Genomic DNA, 11306 nt, shown 5'->3' with positions numbered 1-11306 from the left:
CGGTGGAAAATGACGAGGACACGGATCTGACCCAGATAGGAATATTCCCCACTTATCGGGTCGAAGCGGATTCCTCCAAAAGGAAGGAACCACGCGGACCCAGGTGGATGCCGTGCGGATCCGTCTAGCGCTCGCCCGGGCCACCTCCCTCGGTCGCTGCCGGTGAGCAGGGAGGAGCCGACGTCGCCAGGCGGGGAGGACGCAGTGGCGGTGGGCGGGCGAGCACGGTGGAGGTAGGGGCGGCCACGCGGGTGGAGGCAGGGGCGTCGCCGGGCGGAGGCAGGGGCGACGCGCGGAGGCCCGACTGGGGGAGGGAGGGAGGGGCAGCGGCCGGTGGCCGGTGCAGAAGGATGGAGGGATGAGCGGCGCGCGGTCGGCGCAGGAGAGGGAGGGATGGCCGGCGCGGCGCGGGGAGCGGGGGTGCTGAAGGGGCAGCGCGGGGGTGGCCGGTTCGAGGAGGAGGCGGCGCGGGGGCGGCCGTGTAACATACGTAAAATTCACTAACTCAAATCATCCGCTAAAATTCGTTTTCAAAATCTTTTAACCGTGGAGCTCCCGGAAATCCTTTCATTACTAGCGATTTCGCCGTCCTAGCACCCAACACCGACAACCATCTTTTTCTTCCTCCACAAATTCCGCCACGTGCCGATCGACAAACCGTCGTATGTGCTCCGACCGTTTTCCGCAATTACCGTCAACTCTCCCTTTCTCTTTCTCTTTTCCCCTATTCCTTTATCTCTTTCTTTTTCTTCCTACTCTTTCTTCCTTTCTTTCCTTTTCCTTCCTTCTTCTTTCTTTCTTCTCCTTCCTTCCTCCTTCTTTCTTCTTGGTGCACCCCGCCCCCAACGCCACTCCCCTAGCGCCGGCCCCTCTGGCCCACCTGACACCCCTGCCGCACGCCATACCAACCCCCAGCCCCGCATGCCGCTCGCCCAGTGCGCCCCGACGCCCGACCCCACACGCCTCGCCCTCCGCGCCGCAGCTCCCCTTCCGCATGCCACGCCGGCCACCGCTCGCCGCCCTCCCCCAACGCACCTTCCCACGCCGGTCGACGCCCCTATGCTCCTAGCTGCCTGAGCCCGGCCCCGCCACGCAATCCACGCGGAGCTCCACTTCGCCACACCACCAGCCAAGAATCCCGGCCGCCATTAAAGCGCCTCGCCGACCACTGACCCCTACCGCCCCTGTGCGCCACTCGCCCCACTCCCTTCCGCTGCCTATAAAAGGGGCTGAGCCCCTGCCGCTCCTTCACACCCACCAGTGCTGCTGTCACTATGCAGACCACCAGCGCCGCCCCCTTCCCCTGCGCGCCACCGCCCCTGTCCACCGACGCCCCCCCTCGCTTCTCGTCGTCGATTCGTCAAGGTGAGGGCCAAAATGGAATCCCCACGGCCTCCTCTACCTTCCCCCACTACCAATCCTCGCTGCTGGCGAGCCTAGGCCGGCCGGCCCCCACCGGTTTCCCCTCCTCCCCAATTTCGATCTAACCCCAACCTTTTCCATATTCACAAACCAGCCCTCCCACCTCTCTCGAAATTCTCTTGCGAATATGCCCTTCCACCTTCTAGAAATATTTGTGAATAGGTCCCTGGTTCTTACAGTTGGGTCCTAAGCTTTGTTTTAAAGCCCTAACACCCCATTAACTCGTCATTTCATGCGCCAAACTTCCTCCAATTACTCCCAAATTCAAGCACGACATCCTCCAATATATTTCCACCAAGTTCATCTCCAAATTCCATGAAAATACTCATTCCTTCTATTTTCTGTTCACGTTCTCTGTTCGAGCTCGACGGGTAAAGCTTTAATTTTATTTTATTTATTGTGTGCCCGATTCTACTGTAGATCGCGGAGTATCCAAGGAGGAGCCCGAGGAGGAGTTTGATCGCGAGCCCGAGCCTGAAGACCAGCACCACGAGCAAGAACTCCTGAAAGGCTTTGAGGACGGCAAGTCCAATCTCATTCTTTGATGCATATTTATCCTAATTTTTCAAACACAACCTATTGGCCTGTTTTACAAAATTGAATATTGTTTTACTGCTGAAACACGGTTGGATAGCCACCCCTTGATTGCTATGAACAATCCTTGATTGTCCTATAATTATCTCTAAATATGATTTGCTCTGTTTGGATGATAATTACTGCTTGAATGCTTAGGACCTTGTTACTCAATTCAATCATGACTACAATGTACTATGTTAAAGAGTAAATGTGTGAGTGTTTTCAAATAAGAAAAATGGGTTTTTGGGAAATAAAGGAAAGAAATGCTTAGATGAGATGGATGGGTGTTTCTTGTGTGAAATACGAATAAGTTGGGCTCGTACCTTTGTCGTTGAGCAAGGTTGGGAGATATCCATCTTTTCACAGTTAAGAACCAAGTCGATGTGCCATCTTGCCTAACCCAACTATCGTACAACCACTCGACCGTTGTATGAGGCGGCGGCTTAGCATAAATCCTACTAGCTAGTCTATTAGCCATCAGGAGAGCTGGTGAGCAATAGGAGACCATGGAGAAGGACTAAAAACAGTGTGAACTTAGATCCCGGTTAAGACCTTGTTGGTAGGTCGTTAACCTTTTGATTGCTTCCGTGTTGGCTAGTCAGTCTTAGCTAAGGTGGGTAATGGCTTTGATAGGATATGCACCAACACTAAGGTGATCGTGCTGCGGTACCCTACTTGTGGGTAAAGTGTACAACCTCCGCAGAGTTAAAATCTATCCGGGTAGCCGTATCCACGGTATTGGATGAGTTACGGCTTGGATACATAACTAGTGTTTGGGTGATGGATGGTTTTCATGGTGTGAGTTGGATTTTGGAAGGTGTTCGGCAGTTGTGCTATGAGCTACTGCGGACGGGGAGTCCAGTAGCATTAAAACTTGGATCCTTTGTGTAGGATCAACCCCACTTATTGATTCAGTTACTAAATAAAATGCTTTGCGAAAACTCTTTTGAAAATGAACCATTACATGTGTTGAAAATCTATCTTTACTGCAAATAAACCTTAGCCTTATCCTTGATATATCCTATGCATATTCTTGATTGTATCCTCCTCCGTGGATGGGGTTGGACTTGTTGAGTACTTTTGTACTCACCCTTGTTTTGTTGCTTCAGAGGAAAACCCAGACTACGTCGCCGAGGATTTCGAGTATAAGGTCGCTTCCGCACCTAACGCTGCCTATGGTGTTGGCCTTTGCATAATGCTTCTGCTATCGCTAAGTTCCGATTGCAACCCAGAGTCTGACTGGACTGCAACTTGGATCTGTATTGTTGTTGGTTTGTTTCTCCTTTGGGTGTGGCTTGCCCGCCCGCTCCTCCGGGAGTTATACGGTTTATGAACCATCTGTTGCATAAATGTGTTATCAGCCTTCTAGGACTGATATTTGTATTCACATTTAGTCTCTACTTGTGTGGGGACACTTCAGGCCGGGCTAGCGGCGCAGGGAGCCATCGGTGGGGCCCCGCGCGCCGGCGGCCGTGGAGGAGCCGGGGAGGAGGAGGGGCTTGCGGGGAGGAGAGGAGGAAGAAGATGGAAGGGATGGAGAAAAAGAATAAGAGGATGATAGGTGGGCCCTGTGGTGATAGGTGGAGCCCAAAACTAACGGTGTTAATAGGACATCCATCCCAACCCTCTCAACCTCCTCAACCAAACAAAAGGCTGGATCCAACCCATCCCTTTCATCCAAACACGAGCTGGGATCACTCCAACCTACAAAAGTGGGTTGGTTTCGACTCGATCCACGTCGTCCTAAAACCAAACACACCACTAGAGAGCTTGGTGGTGTTCTCAATCCGCTCCTCCGTGTTAAAAAAAGGGGCAGTATACATTCCAACACGACGAATTCAGTCAGTACGACGTGTGAATTTTTGCGCCAAAGTGAATCTCATTCGGCCCGTTAGGGATCAAATCCTGCAAGGTCGTAAGGCCCATTTCCGGAGGCGTTGCAAATGTCTGTGGGCCAGTAGTGATGAAAAATAGATTTTTTTTATTTTAATATTTTATAAAAATATATGGTCTAATAAAAAAATTGCAAATCTAGATATATGCCGCCGTTTGAGACGACGGAAGGAGTACTATAGGAAGCTACCGTTGGTTCAACCGGTAGTAACTTCCCACCTCTCAGCACTACATTTTCAAAAAAATTATAACTAATTCATATGATCTTGGATGGAGATAAACTTTATATGAAAATTATAGATCTTGACAAGATCCATAACTTTGTAGATCAAACTTTTTTCATTTGGTATTATCTTGGCACTCAAATAATCAATACAAGTTTCAGATTAAAAGTCAAATTTTAGATTTGAAACTTGCCAGCACACATTCAAAAAATCATAACTAATTCATATGAATTAGGATGAAGATAAATTTTATATGAAAATTGTAGCTCTTGACGAGATTTACATTGTAGTTCAAAACTGTTTTCATTTAGTGGCATCTTGGTGGTCAAATAATCGACACAACTTTCGAATCTTAAACTTGTATCAATTATTTGAGCACCAAGATGACATAAAATGGAAAAAAATTGAACTTCAAGGTTGTAGATTGCATCGAGATTTACAATTTTTATATAAAATTTATCTCCATCTGAGTTCATATAAATTAGTTATAATTTTTTTGAAAGTATACCGTCGAGAGGAGGGAAGCTAACCGGCGGTATCTTGCTAGATTTGCAATTTTTGTTAGACCATATATTTTTGCAAAATGCTAAAATAAAAAATATCTCTACTCTAAAAAAAGCAAAAGGAAGACAATGTTTTCCTCTCAAAATAAATCAGCCGTTTCAGCTTTTCAGCCGGCTTATAAGCTGAAGTGAACATGCCCAATTTTTTCGTACGTCATTCCTTCCGCTCGACTTCGTCCTGCGCTAGAGGCAATTTGCGCCGTCCGATCCAGACTTTTTCGCCGTACGTCGTGCGCCTCCGATCCGTGGCCCTCGCCCCGAGCATCTCCTTCCATCCAATCCCCCTCCACCCCTCCGAGCCGTCCCTCCGCCTGCCTCCCTAGTTCCACGCCACCATCGCCTCCGCCAATGCCATCATCCCACATGCATCCGCGCCTCCGCCGCCTCGCCTGTGCCACCGACCCTGGCATCCCCCCAAAACGAGCCGCCGTCTGTAGCCTTGAACCCCGCCGACGCCGTCATCTCCAACCCCGTCGTCTGTCGCCTCCAAGCTGCCCTCCTCCGCTCCCTCCTCGATCGATGACCCATCGGCTGTCTACGCCGCCGCCACATCGTGGTCGTGGCGTGGGAGGACTGGGGACCGCTGCGAGTGTCCAAGCGGGCGCACTTCACACCGGCGCACCACCACTCGACATCCGCGGTGGCGATGGTGACGGCGATGGCCACTGCGCGCCTGCACGCACTACAACAAAACACAGTGGTAGCCACGCTTGGATTGCTATGCTATTGAAAGCGTATCTATATTTTGTATGCTCCCGTCATTAGACATGGTTGTAAACACGCTTTAGTAAAGCGCTTCAAAACTTGCAACTCAGATACGATTTCAAAGTGCTGTTGACACGTTTTGATAAAAGCGCTTCTATGATTATTATCTAGATACGTTGTTGGATGGTATTGACACGTCTCAAGAAAGCGTGGCATACAGGTATCAGGGTAGAAGCGCTTCTAGATACGTTGATTGAACGCCCTCGTCAAGAAATTAAAGTGGCATGCTAAAAAAATAAATTAAAGTGGATTCGAAAATGTTTAAAACACGGAAACGTCAGGATAGGGGCGTATCCTGTATCGGATACGTATCCGATACAAATACGCCTGGGATATGGCCCGGATACGTATTCGTGGCGTATCCACGTATCCCAGTTTTTTTGGGCCGAAAACTAGTGATTGGACACGTTTCCGCAAGTAGATACGGCCCAGCCGGCCCAATAGCACTAGCACAACTTGGCCTACTCCCGCTCCCAGGCGCAAGCCGCCTCCTCCCACGCGCAGCCTCCGCCTCCACCTCACGCAACACCTCCACGGCTCCACCTCCCGCCGGCCGCAGCCGCCGGCCGCAGGCTCCCTCGGTCCCTCCAGCCGGCCACAGTCCGCCTCCCGCCGACCGCAGGCTCCCTCCCCCCGGCCGCAGGCTGCCTCCGCCTCCGCCTCACGCAGCACCTCCGCGGCTCCACCTCCCGCCGGCCGCAGCTGCCGGCCGCAGGCTCCCTCGCTCCCTCCAGCCGGCCACAGTCCGCCTCCGACCGGCCGCAGGCTCCCTCCCCCTGGCCGCAGGCTGCCTCCGCGGCTCCGCCCTCGCCCGGCGACAAGGAGCCCCTGCTCAGGTGAGTACTGATTAGCGACAAGGAGCCCCTGCTCACTGATTAGAACTGAGCCATTAGCCCATTACCCAATCCAATTTAGAACTTAGCCAATAGCCATTACCCCTTCCTGATTAGTGATTACTGATTAGAGTTTTTTTGATTTTGTCCAGTATGGCATCTCCAAATTTGAGTAGTGCAGGTAGTGCTAGTGCTACTGCTAGTGGTAGTGTGGGATCCAGAGATACAACTGATATTAAGAAATTGCCGTATCCGCGTATCCGTATCCGTGCTGCATAGGTTTTTTTTATTAAACTAACGAGTCTGCTTTCGTAGTTCAGATCAGATCATCCTTTAGTTAGGTTCATTAGTTTGTTGTTCCAGAATTAAGTGCGAGGGTGATATTCTTTTTCCACCGTCATACCACTGGAAGCCTGGAACAGTGAGGGGCTTTAAACAAGCCACATTGTTTCCTTAAAATTATTTTCCCTTGCTGTACCTTAGAAATTTCACGCTTCGGTTTGGTGCGCGTGGCGACTGCACCCACAGATCCACGTTCATCTGCAGGAGCTCAATAAAATTAGTCAAGCCTATCAACCTCATCATCGACACAGAAGTCTGCAGAGATGTGCGGTGCAAGAACTCACCTCCTGAATTAGCCCGTCGCGCGAAGTTGAAATGCCACTGGAGACAACCTTGCTAGCCCTTACACTTTCTATGATACCAGGGAACATCTTGGACCAGCATGACTGGGAAAATAAGACGCATAAATATCATGACAATGCTAGTTGGGCATTCCTTGAATGCAGCTGTAGATAGGTGTATCTTACCACGTCAGTGAGCATGGCAACGAGGTCGGAGGCGGTACCCCTGACTGTGGTAGTCTGCTTGGTGGCCTCCATGACAAACCCCTGCGGGCAGGGGCCAAGTAGTCCTGGGCACGTGCGACAATTGTACTCCTGGTTGTGTAGCATCTTGCCATTGATGGTAGGCAGCCACATCGGCTCATCCTTCACTGCTAACATCATAAACTCGTTCAAGGCACGTTCAGCGTATGAGAGAAGTGTGGCCTGGTAAGTGCTGCCATTGTCGTCGAATGGCACCAGGTTCAGGGAAGCTGATTCCAGATGCTCCAGTGTCTCAGAGTGAGGAAGGTTTGAATCATGGATGAGCTTGATCAGGTATTCTTGGGCACGGCGTTTCGTATCCTTTAGCCTTGCATTTTCATTCAGCAGGTGCCATTTGTGCTCTGTTGGGTCACGACATCTGCCACATGCTAATGTTTGCTGCAGTTTCATGTTCTCCGCGTGCAGCTGAGCATTTTCTTGCTTAATGTCCTTGTTCTGATCTCCAACTGCCTTCGCCTGCATGTTTCAATTAAGGAATTAACAATGGTCATTACTTTTCATATGGTGCATCTCTATACATTTTTAGCCTTAATTTGTGAATTCTGTCAGTTAATTAATGGAACAAAAATGCAGTACAACTACTATATATGATTAGGAACTTATTAGAGATATACCTTAGTCTTAGTGCGTTGGTTTTGGAACCAGAACTTGACCTGCCTTGCCTCTAACCCAATCTTGTCAGCAAGTTCCTGGCGCGTCGGATCATCTGGGTGGGCAGACAATTGGAACAAACTGCATAGCAATAGAAATGAGATAAGCTCACAGAAAAAAAGTGAGCAATGATATTCAATGCCTACGGTGGGAATGTTTGTGTTACGATTCAAGTTGTTCAATCTGCTTTGCAGTGAAGCGATTCTTCCCACGCTTGGATGATTTCGATCCATCGTGGTGGTGTTCCTCGTCATCCTCATCCTGATCAGTGTTCACATGGTCCTCGGCGTCCAGGAGAGCATCAATATCGTATTCTTCCATGTGGTTGATCCAGTTCGGGTAGGCGGTCTCGTTTCCAGGGTTGAGGCCCATGCCTTGTTCATTGTTACTGTTCAGCTGCCACTCGTTGTCCATAGTATAAATTTGATGCAGATATAAGTTATAAAAATTTAACAAACAGTAAGAGCAGAGAGCTGCAGAGGGCATGTGGGTGGAAGTTATTGGTATTGATGTTTGGTTGGTTTGTATGCCACAGACCTAAAGGGCAATATTGCAGTACAGGAAGTACATCTGGATGCTCAATTTTGACAAAGCTTCCTTTCTAAACAACTTATTGTCATATATGGAAGTAATTTGACAATTTCTTTTACCATCCTGTGCAGACTATGCAAATCTTGAACTCAGATGATCATGCTAATTAAGGAAGCAGAATCGCAATCCTGCTGACTATAGGCCTGATATCATTCATCAGGTAATGTAAATTTCTTGAAACTACTGCCTATGGATTAAAGCTGTCCCCTTTATGTTTGATCAGCAAGTCCTTGCTTCAAAGTAAGTGTAAATCAGACAAATCTTCTGTATGAAATCATTAAGCACTTCGTTGCTTTGTTGCCTTATCTATTCCCATTTTCCATTTGATCATCCCATGTCCTGTCTTTGGGGGGATTTACTACAATTTGGAACTTCTTAGCATCTGATTAATTTGTCTGAGTGGGTTTGTGTCAATTTTTGGTTCAACTAGCAATCAGGTTGTTTTAATTGTTTTTTATGCATAATTTTTGTAGAATGTAGCAAGTAGATTCTTCCTCCTGCTCCTTCGCCAATTATACAAGCATGTCAGTGATTGTGTTTTGTAGTGCTATTAGTGGTAGAAGAACCAGAAATATGAAAGTGGCTAAGATAATATCTTAAGTATTGTTTATGTTTTTTAGTGTGATTGATAATTGAGTTAAGTTCATTTCAACTATATTTATTTTTACATACTTAGAAACTAAATTCTACAAATTTCTTAACTATTTAGTTATATCCTTACATATCATCATAGGTGATGGATCGAAGTTGGATGAGTAAACCAAGACGTGACCCTGCTTACAAAGATGGAGTCGATCAATTCCTATCTTTTGCTTTTTGTGACCTTCCACATGATAGCAAAATACCATGCCCTTGCAATAATTGTGAAAACAGAGTAACCCAAAATCGTGATGAAGTTGAGACACACCTGAAATGTGATGGTATTCTTCAGGGTTATACAATATGGAATCACCATGGAGAGGAGTATGACCCACCATCATTTGCATTTGCTCATGTTCCAAATAATGATGCAAGCATGCCTACTTTGGGTGTCTCAAGGACTGCTACGGTAGAAAATCGCCATGGAATATTAGATGACATGCAAGGAATGCTACAGGCTGTATTTCTTTCTCCAGCAAGCTATGAATCATTGCCAAGTATGTCTGAAGCTGAACTAGATGATATTCAGTCTAGTTTTACAGATATGGAACATAATGTGGCAGAGGATAGAAATATGGAACATAATATGACAGAGGATGTGAGTCCTGCTGAAGATAATACTATGAGGATAGAACATGATATGTACACAAGATTCTTTAAGGATGCACACACAAGGTTGTACCCTGGTTGTGAGACATTTACCAAGTTGTCATTTTTAGTCCACTTATATCACCAGAAGTGTTTACATGGTTGGACTCAAGAATCCTTCACATCGCTGCTTGGTCTGCTATCTAAGGCACTTCCACCTGAGGCAAATCTACCTAAGACATATTATGAAGCAAAAAAGATCATCCGTGCTTTTGGTCTTGACTATGTGAAAATCCAAGCATGCCCAAAAGATTGCATGCTTTTTCGAGGAAATAGAGCTAAACAAGAGACTTGTCATGTGTGTAAAAGCTCTCGATGGAAAGATATGAAGAAGAATGGCTCTGCAGCTCAACCAAAAAAGAAAAAGAAGCCAGCAAAAGTGTTACGTTATTTTCCGTTGATACCAAGACTCCAAAGGTTATTTGCAACTAACAAAACTTCCGATGATATGCGATGGCATGATGAGAGACGTACAAAAGATGGCAAACTGCGACATCCAGCTGATGCAGAAGCTTGGAATGATTTTGATAGAAGATATCCTGAATTTGCAAAAGGTGCTCGTAATGTACGCCTTGGTCTTGCAAGTGATGGATTTAACCCATTTAGGAACTTGAGTTCTACACACAGCACTTGGCCAGTGATGCTCATTCCTTACAACCTACCACCTTGGATTTGCATGAAGCAAACATCTTTAATTTTGTCGATGATCATTCCTGGACCAGATTCTCCAGGGAATGATATTGATGTATATTTGGAACCATTGATCGATGAGCTCTTAGAGTTGTGGAGGGGAGTGGAAACAATTGACGCCTCTTTCCAGAAGACATTTTATCTCCGAGCTACACTATTGTGGACTTTAAATGACTTTCCAGCATTAGCTTACCTTTATGGTTGGAGCACAAGTGGTACATACGCATGTCCTTCTTGTGGTGCGTCAACAAAATCATTTTACCTAAATAAGAGTAGAAAGACATGTTATATGGGTCATCGACGATGGTTGCCACATGATCACAAATATCGAAGGCAAAAGGAGCAGTTTGATGGGACTGAAGAGACCGAAGATCCCCCTAAAACAATGAGTGGCACTTCTGTTCTGACAATGTTACAAGGCAGAGAGTTTGTGTTAGGGAAGAAGGTCTGCTTTGCAAAGAAGAAAGGTAGAAAAACCAAAAGGAATGACCTGGACCATCAGAAGGGCAAGCGTAAAAGAGGAGAAAGTGAGAAGAAATTAAATGCCAACCGAGGTAAGAAAGAAAAGAATCCAGAAGATTGGTTGAAAAAGAGGTCAATATTTTTCAAGCTACCATACTGGGAGGAGAACAAACTAAGACACAACCTGGATGTAATGCATATTGTTGACACCGGATTTCGTCACCAGTAGAATCGGCGCCAAGAAGAAAAGGAATCGGAGAAGTATAGTTGGGAATCGGCCAAATGGTGCTATAGTGCGGAATCGGCTGGCGACTTTTGTCTCGCTTTGGGATAGATGCACCAGAATCCCAATCGGTAATCTTTTGCCGATGAGAAATCGGCCGATTAGGAGGATGGACTAATTGGGCCTGTATGGGCTTGGAAAGGGATGGAAGGATAAGGTGGAGGTCAGCCCACGAAGCG

The 11306-nt window shown here is 47.1% G+C and overlaps 1 protein-coding gene across 1 annotated transcript in view; it reads right to left on the bottom strand.

Moving 5' to 3' along the window:
* The window catches only part of LOC101769305 (homeobox-leucine zipper protein ROC6-like), an 11322-nt gene extending 3094 nt beyond the window's left edge, over positions 1 to 8228 (bottom strand). Inside the window, exons 1-4 of the mRNA XM_004980196.1 lie at positions 7981 to 8228; positions 7778 to 7895; positions 7086 to 7619; positions 6903 to 7004 (exon numbers count right to left, since the gene is read on the bottom strand). Coding sequence (XP_004980253.1) covers positions 6903 to 7004; positions 7086 to 7619; positions 7778 to 7895; positions 7981 to 8228 — 1002 coding nt within the window. The remainder of the gene's footprint in view (positions 1 to 6902; positions 7005 to 7085; positions 7620 to 7777; positions 7896 to 7980) is intronic.
* Positions 8229 to 11306: the final 3078 nt, after the last annotated feature.

Source organism: Setaria italica, chromosome VIII (genome assembly GCF_000263155.2).
Source record: "Setaria italica strain Yugu1 chromosome VIII, Setaria_italica_v2.0, whole genome shotgun sequence".
Classification (NCBI taxonomy): Eukaryota; Viridiplantae; Streptophyta; class Magnoliopsida; order Poales; family Poaceae; genus Setaria; species Setaria italica.
Note: the sequence above shows the minus strand (reverse complement) of the source record. Positions and strands in the feature narration are given on the sequence as shown.